The sequence below is a fragment of the Suncus etruscus genome, chromosome 17, assembly GCF_024139225.1.
Source record: "Suncus etruscus isolate mSunEtr1 chromosome 17, mSunEtr1.pri.cur, whole genome shotgun sequence".
NCBI classification, from domain to species: Eukaryota; Metazoa; Chordata; class Mammalia; order Eulipotyphla; family Soricidae; genus Suncus; species Suncus etruscus.
Window position 1 is genome coordinate 70,138,442 of NC_064864.1, and position 19,481 is coordinate 70,157,922.

The window sequence follows — 19,481 nt, forward strand, 5'->3', positions numbered from 1 at the left end:
TCGGGGGACCATATAGGATGCCGGAATTTGAATCACCGACCATCTGCATGCAAGGTAAACACCTTACCTCCATGCTATCTCTCTGGCCCCGATCCAATTTTTTTAAATCTCCTAATTCAAAGCCTGTCAAGTCCCCATTCTGTTCAGAGCTGGGAATCTTTTGGTACTAGCGGATGCTGTTCTAAGTTCTGATGAGCTTAGCATGATGCATCTTCCCCTGTGGAAATAAATGAGAATGACATAGAAGGCTTGCAGAGCCTTGGCAAGCCGCTATATATGTTGGTCACCCCTCAAATGATTTTCCTAATAAGTGGACATTAGGTAGAGTTGCTTTTTTTCTTCTTTTGGTTTTTGCAAACTGTGATGTAAAATCATCCCATGTTGGCTTGCACAATGCCCAGATTAACTGACTGCCAGGACAGGGCAAGAAAGGCCTCACAGAGATGCTAATTGATGCCAACTCATTGCTGAAACCACCATATGAATTTAGCTGCTTCCTACCAACACACTGTGGCTGGCCAATGGCAGCTTCCCTGGGCCTGCTTATATGTCCATTCAGTGAATGAATAAATAATGGGGCCCCTTTGCCCTCCCAGGAAATGAGTTTTCTGAGAGAATGTTCTCTTCAAAATCAGCTCACATCTTGACCATACCTCATATGGGGAGCCCTGCTCATGTGGGGGAGTCCTGCTTAGACCCCATTGGATAGAATTCAAAAAGAGCCTTGTGAGAGTTTGAACTTGGACTCCTTTCCTGTTTGTTTTTATTGCTGATGCATTTGCTCCTCAGTACAATTGGTGCCTTACAATAAAAGACACCTAACAGTAAAAGGCATGCAATGTACCTGACGTCTGCTTAGCGTTCTCGAGCCTCAGGTATTTTGTTAGGTTCAGGAAACTTCCTTTATATTATAGATGGGGTCTGTGTTAAACCAAGTAGCTCAGAGTCTGAAGTGTAGATGTTCTCTCCTTGGAGAGTAAGAGTGGGAGATACAGTAGAAGTGTTAGCTGCAGGTGCTTAGGGATCACACTGCAATATAAATATTATATGAGTATGCAGCATTCCTTACAATTATGTTCAGATGCCTCTCAACAAGAGAACAAGATATTGATTGACAGTGTTGGCTCTGTGCCATTAGAATCCTTTGGGAGTGATCACAGGATATCATCAGATCGATTTCAAAATATGCAATGAAATTTGATCATTGTCCCCAACATACAAATATTAAAATACAGAGATTTGAGTGGAAAAAGTACTCCTCCCCCCAAGAGCCACAGGGATGAGATAAGGGTACTACTTAAATGCCAGCATTCCTGAAGAGCATAAAAATAGACTTGGAACACAAAGAATGACATTTTCTGTGACGAATTGAGAAGGTCTGAGATCAGTTTTCTCAATTCAAACAAATCAATGGCCACAGTCCACTGGGACCAGTTCTGACTCAGCCACATGGGTCCCTGCCTGTATGGGCTGGTGTGGGCACCCGGAGACAGATATGATAAACGAGTGAAAGGGAACATCTGGGCCACTGAAGAGCAGAAGCCTTCGGAAAGCTGCCACAATCAACGGATGATCCTTCTTTTTATTAAAACCAAGTCTCTTTCACAAAGGAATCTGTCCAGGTTTCAGTAATAGTTACATAGCACTTTCTGGGAATTTTGTAATTGTGAAAGTCTCTTCTTTATGTGTGTTCCAAGGTGATATAGGAAGTTCATCCTTTTGCACGCTGCATTGTTGACAGATCTATGCAGCGTGGAACTACCGCCAGCCAGCTAAAAGGTTCTGGCACTCTCCCTCCCTGCAAAGTTCTTCCAGCCTCTCTCGCAGGTTCTCTCTCCTTTGTCTCTGCAGTTTGGGGAAGATTCAAAATAGCGTGTATGCTGTCAGCCCTGTTCTCAGGTTCCCTTTGCTTAGCCCAGTGCTGGTGTCATTCCCAGCATGCCCCATCCTAAGGACCATCCACATCTAAGGACTATCTCACAGACCCATAAGTGACTCTGGGGCTTAGTGATTCTGCATAAAACTGCCACTAAGCATTTACAGAGAAGTTTCCACATGGGCATATGTTGCATTGTGCTTGGGTGATTAATCAGCAGCAGGATGGCAGGGTCGTATGGCAAGTACATGATTATCTGTGTAAGAAACTGCCAAGTTGATTTTGAAAAAATGAGCATATATCTGACTTCAAGTCTGCAATGTGTGAGAATCACCCCATGTCTGCAGTTTTCTTTACCTACTGAACTCACATTTTCTGACCAAGTCCCCATTACTCCCTGGGGGTCCAATGGAATATTGGACCAATATTCCAATATTTTGAGGGAGGAAATCTCTGTGGTTTCCATTTACCTTGTTCTCATAACCTTAAACACTTTTTTTTCACATACATCTTCACTGTGTGAAAGTGTGTGTGTGTGTGTTTTCTATGTTGGCCAAAGTATTTGTTTAGTTTCATTGCAGGTTTTTTTTTGGGGGGGTGGGGGGTGCTATAGAGGCTACAGCCTATGATGCTCAGGGATTACTCATGGCTATGCACTCAGAAATTGCTCCTGGCTAGGGGGATTATATGGGACGCTGGGGGATCGAACCGAGATTCGCCCTGGGTCAGCAAGGCAAACACCCTACTGCTGCTCTATTGCTCTGGCCCCATAGTTTCACTGCAGTTTTAAATGAGCCATTTGTTTTCATATTACTGCTCTTTTCAAATTTCTTTTCAATGTTTGGGGTCTCTCCTTTGACAGGCATCATTTTACTTAACAGCAGTTGCTTAAATTCTGCTCTTGCCTTGCATATAATTTCTGTTTTCTTTTTTCATGTGCATCTGTGTCATTTTGATTGGGATGTCATTGATATCTAGCATATTGGTTTCTTAGATATACATCAATGATCCAATATATGTTTATTTGAGGGAATTCTCACCCCACTGAGTCTAGTTACACATTTTTCCACATAGTACAGAAAAGTTAATTTTCTTGTGATGAGAATTTCAAATATATAATGCCAAGTCAACAAGTGAATAGATCATACCCCCTGCTCTTATTATTTTATAACTACAAGTTTGTACCCTTAGCTCTCCTTCTTCCACTTAACCTGTTGGGCAAAACCCTGCCTCTGGCAACCTGCAGTCCCTTCTTTGTGCCTTTGAAAATTGGTTGGTTGGTTGGTTGATTGAAGTTCAGATTCTGCCTTTGACTTAGATGATACAACATTGTCTTTCTGTCATTTAGTTAACTTGGCATAAAGTCCAGAAGGTCCAACCATATTGTTCCAGATGCAAGACTCCGTTTTTTAACCTAACCATCTTCCCTTAATACCCCCACCCATTATTTGAATCCTCTCACTTATTATCACTCGATGCATGAGTTGTTTCCATATGTTCGTGATTATAAATAATGCTGCCCCAAAGCATGGAAGGTTCAGAGCTCATTCTCCTTTTTTCTGTTTCCTTTGAGCGAAAATTTTGCTCTTGGATTGCTTCTTTGTGGATCTTCTGAACAGCCTAACCATTGGACTTGGTGGTTGTGCATTTGGCATCCTAGACCACTGTGTACTGGTTGCCTTCTCTTGTCTCCTCTCCAAGGCTCATTATTTTTCTTGTCTTTTTGGTGCAAGCAAGGTATGAGGGCTGTCTCAGATTGATTTGAAGTGAAAAGATGAGAAGTTGTTCCATTTTTTTGGAAGAGTGAGTCATGGTTTCAAATGTTGACGTCATTCTATTCCCCCTCGTTTCATATTCATTCACTTTTTTTATCCTAAGAAATACCTGCCAACCCCAGAACCACAGAGGCTTCTTTCTTTACTTTTTTCTGGGAGTGTAAAATTCCCCCCCCCCCCCCACGTTGTGAAATCGCCCACACGCTCTTTTTCCAAACCCAGGTGGACAGGGTTGAAGCAGGTAGAGTAGCTATAAAGAATTAACCACGCCCAAGCCATTCAGGAGAGAGTCATGGTGCCAGTGGCTTCTCACCTTTTGGTCTCTCTTTGTGCAAAGCCAGATTGATTGGGAGAGGATCAAGTGAGGTCCAGGTGGACTTCTACATATCAAAGGGATAGGTTTAAAGGAAAGAAAAAGTTGGGGGAATGCCTTTGTTTTGTGTTAATAACTGGGTGTCCATCTTACAAGGGAGTTGCTGGGCTTTGTTTTTCTATTTTAAGTTTTGCATTTATGTCTGTGATTCTTTTTTAATTATTTTTGTGTATGACCTAAGATACACATTAATCATACCTTAATTTCTTCCTATCTTTTTCTAGATTATCTAATTGAGCCTTTACTTGGGAAAGCCATACTGTCTCATTGAAATTTTCTTAGCATCTTGGTTTTAACTTCATTCTACACAAATTTGTGGTTGTTATTATTATTTATTATTATTATTATTATTATTATTATTATTTTAGTTTTACTTGAGTTTTCATTCTCAACACATCATCTTGAGATCTTGAGTAGTTTTACTAAAAATCTGAAAATCAGCTCGTGTGTTCTTCAGCTTTGTAAATAGTTCTTTGGCTGTCTTTTACACTTGGCTTTTATTATATTAAGTTCTAAATGAGTGTCTGCTTCTACAGTAAACCTATTCTGGCATTTGGTAACAATGAATCAACCCCATCTTAACTAAACTGATTGTTTTCAACCATGAACAAGTATATCTCCTTTGTTTTTGTCTTTGATTCTGTCCTAAACTTGGGGATTCAGAAACATCCTGTGTATTTTCAATATTTTACTGGTCATCATTACTATCACTACAGCCTTTTTCCATTGATGGACCCCATGATTGGCCAGTACAGTAAATGCTTAACAAATTTAGATCTTCTGAGCAGGAAGAGGTCAAAACCTAACTTGATTAAAAATATCACTGATGTTTCACAGGCAAATAAGCTTAGACTCACACAGGGGAAATAATGCCTATACTCCGTGGACTGGGCCAGAATCTTGCCCAATGACTGTTCCAGGCTATATACTTCATTAGCCTTGGCACTAGGTTGCCCAAGTAGGTCTCTGGCACATGCCTAGAGCACATTAACTTACTTACTTTCCTGCTTTCACTGGGTCATATTTTGGGAAGGTCAGAATACCCCCAAGACCATATATCTGGGGCACTTTTTAGGCCAAAGCTATGAAGCCCTGAGTTTGGTTGTATTTTCGTTCTTTGAACATTTTCCTCAGTGAATATTTGTGAATTTGGGTTGCTTGAAACTCTCCACTCCTCCTCTCTCTCCTCCTCAAGTGTGTCTTAAAATAGCGGGAGCCTTGCCTGAATTCCTGTGATCAAAGCCATCAGCCCCAGACCGGAGAAGCCCCCCCCCCCCCAGTCTCCTTTCGGTCTTTAATGACTCCCTCGAAGCTGTGACATTGTGTCTTAATGAATTGCTGTCAGCTCCGTCTCCTCCACTAGACTGTGTGTACGAGTTATTTTTATTTCCAACACTTCACATCCCGTTTCGTGGCATGGGGTGGGGACCTGACTTTCTCCTTCCTTCTTCCCTGCACCTCCTTTTAGTCTTTCTTTCTTGAGGTACCTTGGGGTGCCAGGGCCATATGTCCCCCAGTGTTTGATAATGCACAGTCTCTTTGGGCTTGGATGACCAGTATCCCCTCTGTCTCACCTGTGTTCATGGAGCTTCCTTCAACCCCTCCTTTTAACCTTTGTGCTTGCTTTGGTTGGGGCACCCCGCACACATACACTCCTGCTCTCTACACAGTGGGTCACTTCCTATAGGGGTAACTTGTACAAGCTCTTCTGAACTCTCACTGGGGGGTATGCTGAGGGGATGCCATTACATTGCTCTGAGCTTCAGGGTCTCTGCTTGGTGCTCACTCAGTTCTCTTGCTCTGTGGGTACTAGCCTCTGCAGAGGTCGTCTAGGGTTTCTGCAGGCTGAGTTTTCTTTCCCAGACAGGGGAATATTGTCATGAACATCAGAGCATTAGCATCATAGTTACTGGGGAGATTCTGTAGCTGTGAGCAGACAATTTGGGGGCTGTGGTGGTCCCTACTATGTTCCCTAGTCACAACAGGGTCACTCCTGAGCACAAAGCCTGAAATATGGCTGGGGGACTGCCAGGTGTGGGCCCACTGTGCCCCCCCAACAAAGGGAAACTCTTACTACAAGTGAACCCTCTGTTTCCACCACACAGCGACTTCTTGTCCCCAGATATCACTCATGAGCCTTATGAGCCACTAACTGAATGCTGTTGAGACATCGTGTGTGACAAAGTCACTGTGGCAATTACTCCTAAGAAATAATACCAAGAGCAGTTGAGCATTATGATTTAAAGAGAGGGAGTTTGCTGATCGATGCCTCTGATGGGAATTGCACCCTTTATAGACAGAAGTCCATTTAAAAAGAAATGTATAGGCGTATTGATTCTCCCTCCCCTGTAAGATTTGATTCATCTTAATTACTCTTGTTTTCTGTTCCAGTGTGGTTTAGATTCTCTGGCCTGGGAAGAGATTGGGAAAATGTTAAATTCTCTGGGGCTGTGATATCTGATTTCCTGAATTTATGAAAATAAAAGACAAGTGATTCTCAACTACTCTCTGGCATGAGTGGGCAATGAATAAATTCTATTAAGACACTCTATCCAAAGCATATCTTCTTGTTGCACTGTAAACTGTAATTGTATACATAAAATTGGATTATAATTTATTTTTCTCCTTTATAACAAATGTGAATATGTATTTAATTTGCTACATTGAATAAGTTAGCAAATAATTGTTATGGGTAACTTAAGATCCAAATATTCCCTCTTGAAATATTTGGCTCGGAAAGTCTTCCTATAATTACTGCCATTGTAAAATTGAAATTGATTTTGTTTTTAAAATTAGATTTTATACCTTATAGTCTCTGCTAAGATATGAAATACTAGTACTCTAGGAACTCAACCAAGGATTCCATTTAAATTTAAGATACAGGCTTAATTTTGTTGCTCATAGTCAAAAACAGCTCATGATGGCATTAGTGAAACCTACCACGCATGCTGTTTTTAATTCCAGACACCCCTCACTCTGTGGTCCTTTGTAACATAAAGATGCACGATTTTATAAAAAACAAACTTGCAAAAGTTAACTGTACAGCAAAGCATCATGGGATTGAATTTATCTTTAAATGAGAAAAGGCATCAAAGCACAGACCATAGTATACCAAAGTGAGTCTAGAGCTTGTGAGAGAGGGAGGAAGAGAAAGAGGGAGCAAATGCATGGATGAGGAAAGGAGTGAATGAATGAGTGAGTGAGGGAGTACACGAATAAAGGAGGGAGACAGGGAGTGTTGAGAAAGTGAATGTATGATGGGAGTTGATTGAATAAGTGAGGGAGAGAGGGAGGGAATGAGTGAAGAAGTAAATGAATGAGGGAGGGAGGAAGGAGGGAAGAAAGAAGTGAGTGAGTGGCTAAGTGTCCTTTTAGGCTTCCACAGGGACCTGCCCCCATCTCAGCTTGTTCCTCATCTCATTCCACCTGTAGAGAAAAAGCAAATTCTCCATTCCATTTGGAAGGAATGTTCTTGAGTACTTGGTTTCTATTTTACATGATCTAGTGCTAGCATATGGACAAAAGATCATAGTGTATTACTATGAATAAAAAAATATACTCGTGTAAATCTAGTGTATTTCTGGACCCTGCTCAGTAGCCCTGTTCCATCCTCACCATTATCTCCAACCCTTGCTAAGAATTCTTCATTCTACCTTTTCTCCCGGGAAGATTTTCCATCATTGCTTCGGCTCTCTGGAGATCTACAACTGCCCAGTGGTGCCCTTTGGACATCGGGCTCTTTCATTCGGGCCTGTGGGTCATCTTGCACCTAACCTTACATTATGAAGTTAACTTTCATAATAAAATATATTGACAGTCAATTGGTGAAAGTGTCTATCTTTTTAGTATATGTGCTGCCGAAGCGAGCACAGGAAATGTCTATCTTTTTAAAAAGTCACCTATTTAAAGGGATTGTGGTAAGGGCTTCCATATGATCTGGGTGAATCAACTCTGGGATATTATCACCCTCAAAGAAATCTCTGCCAATGTCTAGTTACTCCCCAAACATCCTGTTCTCTGCCCATGTCTGGTTGGTCACTCCTGTAAAAGAAGCCTCATGTTCCATTCCCGTGGGGACTAGGGAATGTGGGTCTGGAAGCAATGCCTACACAGGAAAGAATCCACACAGGTTAGGGAGATAAAACAGGTTCAGGAATTTTTACAAGCTGTCTGCAAGCAGACAAAAGGTACCGGCAGGCAGACAGGCAAGCTATGGGCAGTTGGGGCCAAAACCTCAAGAAGATTCTGCCCTGAGGTCTTTATTGAGAAGAGCAGGACCTCCATGGTGACCTCTATGGGTGGAGAACAGGTAAGGGAAGGCACCAATTCAGAGGTTCTTTCTGCTCAGGTGGGACAGACAACATACAAGAAGAAATCATCCTGATTAGGGTGAAAACTGGTTTCACAAACAGTTCCTCACTTCCCCGAGTTCTCAGTGGTTGATGAGCTTCAAATGTTTGCCTTTAGGAACTTTTTCTAGAAGTTCATATAAGACTGATTTGGTTTAACCACATCTGCAAAGCTACCAGCTGGGATTTCAACTGCATGGCACTGAGACTGGACCTACATTTAGGAGATGTTACTTTATCTTCTGTTCATGCTCCCAGGTCTCTTTTTTTGGTAACGTGATGCTCCTGTTTATTGACTCATAGTTGTTGTAGTTTTTTGAATTTTCTTATTTCCTGCACCTCAGTTGGTGGAGGTTGTGTCCTGGTTGGCTTCTGTGGATGTATTGTTCATGTGTGATGTACAGGGCTCAAGGCTGTTGCAGGCTGCTCATACCAATCCCCATGCTTCTGGAGCAGATGGTCCTTCCAGGGCAAGCGTCACAGTAGAGATCCTCAGTTGCTTATGCCCCTTGCTTCTTGAATGCTTCCCCAGCACGGCTGTTACACCCCATAGTGTGGTACTGAGAACACAGAGAATAGGTGGGGGGGGGGGGAGCGAGAATTGACAGCATTTGATGGTGGTCATTTGGTTTCCTCAACCATATGACACCAGCTATATCATCTGCAAAGTCTAGAAGCTTCTCCTAAGCTCCAGGAAGGTACCTTTAGTGGGTGAGCTGTGAACTCAGGTTTATGGTTGGCTTCTCCTTACAGGGGTGGAGGACCTTCCTTCTGAGAACCCCACCTCCCTTTGAGTCCTTTTTAGACTCTCTGCAGGGATCAGAGGGATTTCCATGACCTACCTACCAGCCTGGCTCTTGTCCATTCACTTCTAGAATATTCTTGTCTGTAGTTGCATCTCTTCTCTGTTCTTTTGTGATTGTGTGTGTGTGTGTGTGTGTGTGTGTGTGTGTGTGTGTGTGTGTGTGTGTACTTCTTTCTTGCTTCCTAAGTGCAAGAAGCAGAGATGAAGGAACATGTGGTTGGAATGACTGGAATTGGTGTAGCTGAAGCAAATTCCCAGCAGCGCCATCTCTATGGAAACTTCACCGCATCTTCACTCCAGCTAGTTGCGCACTGGGCCCTGCCTTGTGTAGTGATGCTGGGACTTGTGGCTCTCTCCTCTCAATTTCCCAAAGGCCACTTGAGCCCCCTCTTCCCCCTAACCGCCCCCCCAACCCAGGAAACAAGATTTTCTGCTCTGCCAGCTCTCAGAGTCTCTCCTTAAGAATCCTGTGAGCCTGGGCCTGTTCCACATCCCATTTGCCTCTTCTGTAGGGACTCCCAGCTCTGTGCTCTCCTTAGAAACTTCCCTCCAGGTTTCATTATGTGGCTTGAATGCTCTCCAAAAAGATTTCTTCAGAAATTTCAGAATCCCTGAGGCCTCATCCCTCTCTATTCCGCCTCCAATTCTTACCCATTGTCATTCTGCGAAAAAACAAAAACAATAATAATGATGATGATGATAATAAGAAAGCTCACCCTTAAGGATTACTTTTTCTTTATTTTTTAATGCCAGTTAGGAGGGGTTATTTTTGTGCATAGACAGGGAATGAGCTTCTAACTGTGTGCTCTGCTTCCCGTCAGCATGTTGAAGGCTTTCTGCAGACATCATGTATGTTGAGAAGTGGGATCCTCCCGCCCCCCAATTTAGTGATCTTGTTCCTCCCTTTTCACAGACCTGGCTTTTGCCCTGCAGGGGAAGCCCTTGGGTGTCTCTACAGTTTGACAGCATTAGGGGCTCAGTGTGATGCGCCCATATTGGTCTTCAGAGCATGGGGGGAGATGTCCTGCCCCTCTGGCTGTTTGGGTCCTGGAAAGAGCGGAATTCTCCATACAAGCTGATCACGGAAGCTTCCTGGGGGCATCGTGTGAATCCCCAACAGCCACTTCCTCTTTGCCACAGTCCTTGGCAGGCATCTGTGGCTCTGCTTGGGGATCCCCTGGCACTGCCTCAAAGTCCTCGAGTTGGGCCTTCACTCTTTTTATTTTTTTAGTTCACACCCACAGTGCTCAGGGCTATTACTCTGTACTCAGGAATCACTCCTGGCTTTGTGGGACCCTGTGGGATGCCAAGGATTGAACCTGGGTTAGCTGCATACAAGGCAAATGCCCTTCCCGCTATGCTATCGCTCTGATCTTTGCCTTCAATTTTGTACTCAGACTTTGACCTAACGAGACTGGACAGAGAAAAGGCGCATAATTTCTCACTGTTGTACATAGACCTTAGTCAGTGTGGCTTTGAACATCTTGGTGCATTAGGTTTTCTGCTTAGGATTACTTCCCTGGTGGAGGGTGACAATCTCCCAGGAGGTGCATCTCCCCTCCAGTCCCCGAGACTCTTCAAGCCTATTTCCAAATGACTTTTGATAGTGTAGAGCCGTTGAGTTATACGCAAGCATGTGTATATGTGTGCATGCGTGCATGTGTGTGTGTCCACATGTGTGTGTGTGCATATGTGTGTGTTCATCCTGCTCTCAGTGTTGAGACTCGGCTTGCACCCAGACTCCCCCTTATCATCTGTCAAGTGCGTCATCGCTCTTTGGCAAGCCAGTAAGGAGTGCAACGCTTTCATCTCTGATGACTAATGCAGTTCACATCTTCTTGTGTTAGGCATTTGGTGCCTGGTTCTCATTTTCTGCTGTTGGTGGGGGGTGATGGAATAGGAGAGCACTGGGGCAGGGCATGGATACTGGTGATGGAATTGATGCTGAATTAGTGATACACTTGAAACTCATCCATCCATAACTGTAAATCACGGTTCTTTAAATAAATATCAATTTTTATAAGAAAAGAGATAATTTACATGTGCATGGCTGAGGAGACCGGAGCAGCAAGTCAGATGCCACCTGTGGGACAGAACTGGACTGACCACATGATATTTGCTGGGGGATTGTCCAGGGGGAAGAGGCCACTGGCTGTCAAAGGCAAGAGGGGGTTGACACTGCTTGAGGAACTGAGGGGAACGTGTCCCGCCCCCCCACAATCAGCATGGCCACTTTGAGTAGTCCACCAAGTGGCATCTTCAAAAGTGTAAAAGGAAAATTTCTAGGCAAGTCTTTGAGTCCATGGGAGGCCAGAGAATAGCAGGTTATTTCCGAGGTGTGAGCGCAGCTCACATTTTCTTGCCCCACGCCAGGCTTCCTGCCGAGAACCAGCGCTGTTATATTAGCACTTGCCTTGAATACAACCTGGAATCGAAGCCTCAGCCATTCCCCTGATTCACAGATAATTTGCATTTCCAGCAAATATAAGGTGTCACGTTACCATGATTGTATTTGCTCAAGTTGCCCGGGGAGGGCTCATTTGGACGCTCCTGTGTCTACTGTGGAGAGAAAAGGGAGAGATTGGAGGGAATATTGGACTGAATATTTCACTGGAGCCCACGCATTTCACATAGAAAAGACATTGCGGCATACAGACGTTTTGCTTCCAAGAGGAACTTTGGGAAAAGGGTATGATCCGGGGCTTCACTGAACAGGCCAGACTAGGGGCTTATCTGGACACTGTCTCACTTGATGGCTTTCAGCTGATTTCATGGTAGCTAAAGCATGTCCCTTGTTTGCAAAATGTAGTTGTGTGTGTGTGTGTGTGTGTGTATGTGTGTGTGTGTGTGTGTGTTGTGGACCCCTTTTCCTTTGATGTGCAAGATGCCCCTCCTGTGCTTCAAATGGAGCTCATTGACCTGCAATGCAACTCTGATCTCAAAGCCAAGTTCAGAGAGATTAGTGGCAAAGCAGGCATGCATGGGCAATTTTAGAGAGAATTGCCCCCCAGCTTCCCTGAGCTTTCCTGAATGTTCAAGCGCACCATGTGCCTTTTTGGGAGCACATATTTGTGTGAAAAGTTATTCTCCACATTGAACTTCAATAAGTCAAAGAACAGGTCTAGACATAATGATGATCATCTTCAAGCCATGCTGAGGGTCTCAGCTGCTTTCTCTCTAAAGCCAAATGTGGTTCAGATTTGTGAGAAGAAGCGCTGTCAAGTCTCTGGCAGCAAGGAATAGGCAAAAGAGGCCATGTTCAGAAGAACTGTTCATGATCTTCACTCAATGTTCTATTCATGTTCAGAAGAAATAATTAAAACTGTTAATAATGACATTTGAGGACTTTTTTTTTTGGTGAAATCCCTTATGCGGCCCTGCCTCACCCCGACTTTGCCTCCTGCGGCCCCCAGGTAAATTGAGTTTGAGAGCCCTGGTTTAGGCCTTCTCTTGGGACACCATGGGTGTTCCCTGAGGGGTCCCAGCCTCTGTGCTCTATTCTCAGCATCACTTTGGCCAGGACCCCCTCTGAATGGCTTCTTTTATTCCTCCACAGGGAAACTTCGTGGCCTGCATGACAGCGATTCTACGGCAGATGGAGGATTATCATTATGCACATTTGATCAAGACTTTCGGGAAGATGAGGACGGATGTGGTGGTGAGTGTGGCCCTTCCTGCCTCGCCCTGTCAGGGCTGGCTCTCTACACTCCGTGGACAGGGCCATTGGCTCCCAGTGCTCAGGGGAGTTGGGGGCTGCCCTGACCATGCACAGCCAGCTGGGGCCCAAATGTAGTGCTGGCTGGGTGTTGTGGGACCACCAGGCACTCCTGGGGTGGTCTATTGGGTCACACCTGGTTGTACCCAGAGGCCTCCATCTTGCTTCGAATCAGTGATGAGAGCACTGCATGGTGACAGGAGTCCAACCTGAGCAGGGTGTATGTAAGGTACCCCCTTACCATGTACTATCTCCCCAGCCTTACAGGAGTATTCCTGACACAAGTTTTCATCTTAGTGTTGCTGCTTAATGCACACATGTACATATACACAGACAGGCAGCATTCCACATTTGTGTAAGCGTGCGTGCCTATTTCTGGGGATAGAACTAAGGATCTCTACCTTAATATCCTAGTAGTTCTCCATGAATCAAAGGGAAGGGACCAGAAAGTGTCTGTCTGTGGGACTTTGCATACAGCTGCGGGTTTTTATGCCATTGAGCAATTTCGAGGGTCCTTGCTGTACCTGTTTGCAACCTGTTTGCATCCATTCGTGTGAGTCTTTAGCAGTATAGGCAGAGTGAATTCAGACTTGATCTGGGTCAGGCTAAGTCTTGACCGTCTGTCTCCCAGGCAGGGAGAGGAATGTTGCTCTTCACATCTCCTTCCCAGATGAGTAAGAAAAATCCCCAGATGGAGAAGCAATATTCGGCTCAGAACCTGGACTCTCAGTTACTACCAGGCCCAGAATCCGAGGCTCCAAGGCTGCGAGGCTCTAGTTTAGCCTTGAGAGCATGGAAGCCACAGAGTTCAAAAGGGTGCGGCTTGCCATGACTCAGGTAGTTCCTACACAGGTGTGAGCCCCAATTCCAGATTGTGTGGATGGGGATTGCCTACCCCAAAGGAGCCATCTGCTGGCACCGGGAGCCTGATCACATGCTTACACTTTGATGGTGTTGAGATTTGATTTCCTAGTGTATTTTCCCTAGAGTCACGGCATTTCAGAAAATCAGCTGTTTGTCAGCAATTCAGTAGTTGTTCCCTTAACAACTGGCATTCATGACCAGAGATTTATTCCTCTAGCCGACACACCTTTGTCATTCATTGTTCCTTTTGCTCTCGGACTTTCCCAGCTGTGTCCCTGTCTCCTAACCATGTACCTCGAGTATTTGGCCCAGTTTTTTGTTTGTTTGTTGGCAAGACCTGGTGGTACTTCAGGGGTTATTACTGGCTCTGCACACAGGAATCCCTCCTGAGAGGCATCCTATGAGATGCTGGGGATTGAACCCATGTTGGTCATGTGCAAGGCAAGTGTTCTCACCATTGTGCTATCACTCCAGCTTCAGATTTTGCCAGTTTTTGAAAGCACCAATCCCATGTAAACATGGAGCTGTTTTAAGTGGCCAGTGTGCTCCTTAGGATCACATGGGAACTGCTTTCTCCACGGTTGGTTTCCTGGTGCAAGCGTTACTTCAGGGTTTCCGCTTGAGCTTCACTCTGGGGGATGAGTCATTGCCAGTCGGAATCACAGGCATCATTGCCCCCAAAGTCCCACCCGCAGCTGCCACTTTCGAGGTCTTTCCAAGCACTATTTAGATTGCCTGCCTGCTAGTGAGTACTGTGCCAGGCAGGAAGGCTGATCCATGGAGAGAAAGATGGTGGGGTCAGAGCAGATGACAGCGAGGAAGGGATTTGCTTTGCGTGAGGCATACTGAGGTTTGAATCCCAGCATTGCACATCGTTCCCTAATAGCACAGAAGTGATTACTGAGTTCCAAGGCTGCTGGGTATGGGCTCTAGAAGGAAGGAAGGAAGGGAGGGAGGAAGGGAGGGAGGAAGGAAGGGAGGGAGGAAGGGAAGGAGGAAGGATGGGAGGGAGGGAGGAAGGGAGGGAGGGAGGAAGGAAGGAAGGAAGGAAGGGAGGGAGGGAGGGAGGAAGGAAGGAAGGAAGGAAGGAAGGAAGGAAGGAAGGAAGGAAGGAAGGAAGGAAGGAAGGAAGGAAGGAAGGAAGGAAGGAAGGAAGGAAGGAAGGAAGGAAGGAAGAAAGGAAGGAAGGAAGGAAGGAAGGAAGGGAGAGAGGGAAGGAAGGAAGGGAAGGTAAGAGAGAGGGGGAAGGAGGGAGGGAAAGAAAGAGGAAGGAAGGAAGGGAGGGAGGGAGGGAGAGAGACAGACAGACTTGGCATCCCTCTGCAAAGTGCCTGTTAATGCACCTGTGTAACTACTTGGGGCCCCTGTGGGAACCAAGGGACGAGCTGACTCTCTGGCCCATCCAGAAGCTGCTGCTAGCTGGCTTCTGCCCCCAAGTCCCATCATGTCATGCTTAAGAAGTGACCCTCCTGCACTCCTGCCCTGCACTGTGAGACTTGGGCATCTGGGGCAGTCTCAGTTGCTCCCCAAAGCCTTTGTGCATAGGGGTGTTTCGGGGCTGGCAGCCAGGATATTTGCAAAGGAGGCATGCCCCCCCCCCCCAGCCAGGTCCCATCCTGCTGCTGGCCGACCAACCTGGCAAGCGGTCCTTGTGCTTCATCTCCTCAAGTGGCTCTTTAAATCCCGTTTACCACCTTGGTCTTCACAGACCTTGCACCTAATTATGATTCCAAAGATTAAATAAATGAGAAATAGCTACTCTTCAGCAATCTCTGGGCACGGCCTCCTCTGCCTAACTGAATTCTAGCTCATCTCTTTCCTTTGTGCTCAGGACCCACAAGAAGAGTGTACGGCACTCGGCCTGGGGCTGCCGTGGGGAGTGGGGAAAACATTTGCTTTTTTTCCTTTACTTCTCAGCAAGTGACCAGGAGCGGGTCAGGAAATTCTCCTATTTCTGACAATGTGGGATGGATCTTTTGTAAAAGGGGACCCCTCTTCTAGGCAGGGGAAAGTCTGCAGGGTACAGGCAGGATGGGGTGAGGGGTGTCACTCGCTGGCAGGGTCCTAACTGAGAGCTTCTGGGGATGTGATTGTGATGGTGGCAGACTTCGCCTTGTTGCCCTGAGACCCATGGCACCTGGAAAGCAGGAACTGTGGCTGAGGCTCCCCTCAGTCAGTCCCACCAGAAGGAAGAAGAGCCAGTCACGCCCCAGGTCCACCTGGCTGTTCTTGATCAGAATGAAAAACAAATTCCGAGGATGTGGAACAAAAAGCTACAACCTGCATGTTGTGTTTGTAGGGTGGGGAAAGAAATATGTTTGCTTCAAGCAGAAAGAGTAAATACAGATTGGTCCCTGGCTGGGAATTTTCTCTTTAGGATGATTAAAGAAGAGCCTGGGGCTGTTTCTGCCTGTTTCTCTCTTGGAGAAAGGGCAGCGGCATTGTCAGGGTTTTCCTCCTGCAGAAGAGCAGAGGCTGCCATGTCTCAGGGGTCATTCGGGATGCTGGGTGCCAGGGAACCACCTTGCTTAGACGAGCTGGGCTCACGTCTCTTGCTTTGCAGGATTTCCTCATGGAAACATTCATCATGTTCAAGAACCTGATCGGAAAGAATGTCTACCCGTTCGACTGGGTCATCATGAACATGGTGCAGAATAAGTGAGTATGAGGGGGCTACCCCTCTCTCTGGGGGAGACTGCTGTGGCCTAGACTCTGCCCTGTACCCCCAACAGAGTTCCCCACTCCCCTACTGTGACCCACTGGCCACCTGCCTGCGTTCATCGGCACCTTCTCATTTGCCAAACTTTTTCTGTCTCCACATTCCACACCGGGTTTTTTAAGAGAGTTGTTAGCACCCCACTGAGCTCAGATATTCTCTTTCTGCTGATGAACTTAAACTGGGGCTGCTTGTTGCCTCCCTGCTGAGATCAGGTGAGCGCCGTGTCCCATGGGCCTGTTTGGTTTCCATGAGAGCCACCCGTGGCGCTCAACCTTCCTCGCTGAGACTTGGCGGGTGCATCTGTGACTGTTTGGTCACCTGCATTGCTGTTGCTCTGAGTTTGGAGAGGTGTGTGGGTGTCCGTAGAAGCTCAGAGGCCAGTGTCGTGCAGCCGGGTCCCTTCCGTATGGGCCTCACTATGCCTTTTGTCTGTCTGTGGGTGTCTATTGACACGCTATGGCTTTTCTTGCTCTTGGTAGATACGGCGTTGTAAGAAATGGAAACACTAAGACCCATGGGTGGTGTCTACAAGAAATCATGCATATGTACATGCTTGAGAGTGTTGTACACATGTGTGCTCATTAGACCTGACTCTGTGTGTGTTTATGTTCATTACTGTTTGTATGTGTGTGTTTGCATGAAGATGCGTGTTAATTAGTTCTTTGTTCTCTACTCCAGGTATGTATGTTTATTAAACCTCACTCCAGGTGTGTGTGTCTCTGTGTGCATGTATGTTTGTGTTCATTAGTCTTCACTCAGAATGTACATGTGTATGCTCATTAGACCTCACTCCAGGTGAGTGTGAGTGTGGATGTGTTCATTACTCCTCACTCTGGTTATGTGTACATTAGATCTTCACTTGGTCATTGAGCATGTCCCATCTGTATTCTTCTTGATAGTTTAGACTGCTTGCCCTCTTCTCTCTCTTGCTCCCCTCTTCTCTCCCCCATCCTGGGCATCCACCTGTCCTGTGTGCGGCCCATTCCCAAAGCAGGGCCATGTGCCCCACAAGGCCTCTGCAGCCACATCCCCATCCTTCACTCACTCATGTGTCTCTGGTTGTCTCTGGGCTCAGTAGGTGCTGCTTCATCTGTAGAAACAGCAGTTCTTGTGTTGTTGTGCTCCTTGCTCTCATAGGTGCTCATTGGTGCTTCCTAGGCTTAGTGGTACTCATTGTGCTTAGTAGATCTCCCTGGGCTCAGTGCTGCTTTCTGAGTTGAATTGTGCTCTGTGGACTCATGAAACATGAAACATGTGATGTGGTGTTCCCCTTGCCTGTGGCCTTGGGACAGATGAGAGATGGGTGGGGATCCGCCCATTTACTGGGGGAACACTGCTTGCTTTGAGGCAGTGTTACCCATGGGGGCATTTGAGCCTGTTTCCTGTACACAGTGTGGGGGAGCAGGAAGCTTTGGGTGAATGGTTTCTGTGCTGCTTTTGTAGCATCTTTCCTTGAAGTTTGGAGTTTGAGTTTATGCTGTTATTTTTTTTTATTTAATCTATTTATTTTATTTTATTTTATTTTTTGGTTTTTGGGTCACACCCGGCAGCGCTCAGGGGTTACTCAGAAATCACCCCGGCAGGCTTGGGGGACCATATGGGATACTGGGATTCGAGCCACTGTCCTTCTGCATGCAAGGCAAACGCCTTACCGCTATGCTATCTCTCCGGCCCGAATCTGTTTATTTTTAATGTATAGCAAATCACAGTACCTGAAAAAGTGGGGTGAGAGAGTGAGGCAGAGACAGAAACAGAGACAGGGGCTGGAGCAATAGCAGAGCGGTAGGGCATTTGCTTTGCATGCGGCCAATTTGAGATAGACCTGGGTTCCATCCTTGGCATCCCATCTGGTCCCCCGAGCCTGCCAGGAACAATTTCTGAGCTCGGAGCCAGAAGTAACCCCTGAGCACCTCCAGGTATGGCCCCAAAACCAAAATTAAAAAAAGAAAGAAAGAAAAGAAACCAAGAGATGGCATGATAAAAGGTGAGAAGTCTGGGCGGGGACGGCAGGACGGTAACTGGGAACACTGGTGTCGGGAAATGTGCCTGGTAAAGGGTGTTGGACTTTGCATGTCAGAAACTCAGTCTTGAACGAATTTATAACATATATCTCATGGTGATTAAAAATCAATTAAATTAACTAAAGATTAAAATTTAAAGAAATAAAAATACAGTAGGGTTTAGTATTTTAAGGAAGTGTGAGTTTCAGGCGGAAGAGATTGTATGCTTTGGACTTGCCTAGAACTCAGCAGATCTAAGTTTGATCCCCAGCACTACAAGGGGTCCCCTTAAGTGATCTTGATCACAGGACCAGGAGAAAGCCCTGAACACTGCTGAATGTGGCCCCCACACCAAGAAATAAGGAGTTAAAATGTGGGTGCTGTAGAGATAGAACAGAAGGTAATGAGATTGCCTTTGCACCAACTTGTCTATCCCTGACATCCCCCTGAACACCGCTGGGAGTAATTTCTGAGTTCAGAGCCAGGACTAACTCCTGGGCTTCACTAGGTGTGGTCCAAAAACCAAAGCAAAATAAAGAAAAAATATATATGGGCTTCTTCACTGATGCTTTACCCATCCAATGACTTAAGGATTTTAAGCACATCTAAAAGTCATTCCCACCTTTGAAATTGTAAATCTCAACAGCTGTTGTTAGAAACTCCATCCCAACACAAGTAACAAAGGACTGAAGGAAAGATTAAAAAAAATGAAACATCGTTTTTCAGGGAAGGAAGGGAAAGGTAAAACAAAAAAAAAAAAAAAACAAAATAAAAAACAAACATTGTTTCTCAGGAAGGAAGTGGGAATCCCAAGTCAGAGATTGTTAAATTTGGGAGTAGAAATTGCCCTGAGTACTGCCTGTGCCTTCTCCCAGTTCTTGCCCTTCACAGCACCAGTCTTGGAGCCTTCATTCTCTCTCCATGGGAATGACTCTGCACCCAGACCCTTACGGGCACCTCAGCTCTGGGAGGGCCCCTCCATCTGGGGGAGTTGAGTCTTGGGGA

At 45.7% G+C, this 19,481-nt stretch overlaps 1 protein-coding gene across 1 annotated transcript in view; it reads left to right on the forward strand.

Moving 5' to 3' along the window:
• DOCK1 (dedicator of cytokinesis 1) overlaps nt 1-19,481 on the forward strand; it is a 254,913-nt gene that overhangs the window by 161,697 nt on the left and 73,735 nt on the right. Inside the window, exons 28-29 of the mRNA XM_049790591.1 lie at nt 12,735-12,836; nt 16,321-16,415. Coding sequence (XP_049646548.1) covers nt 12,735-12,836; nt 16,321-16,415 — 197 coding nt within the window. The remainder of the gene's footprint in view (nt 1-12,734; nt 12,837-16,320; nt 16,416-19,481) is intronic.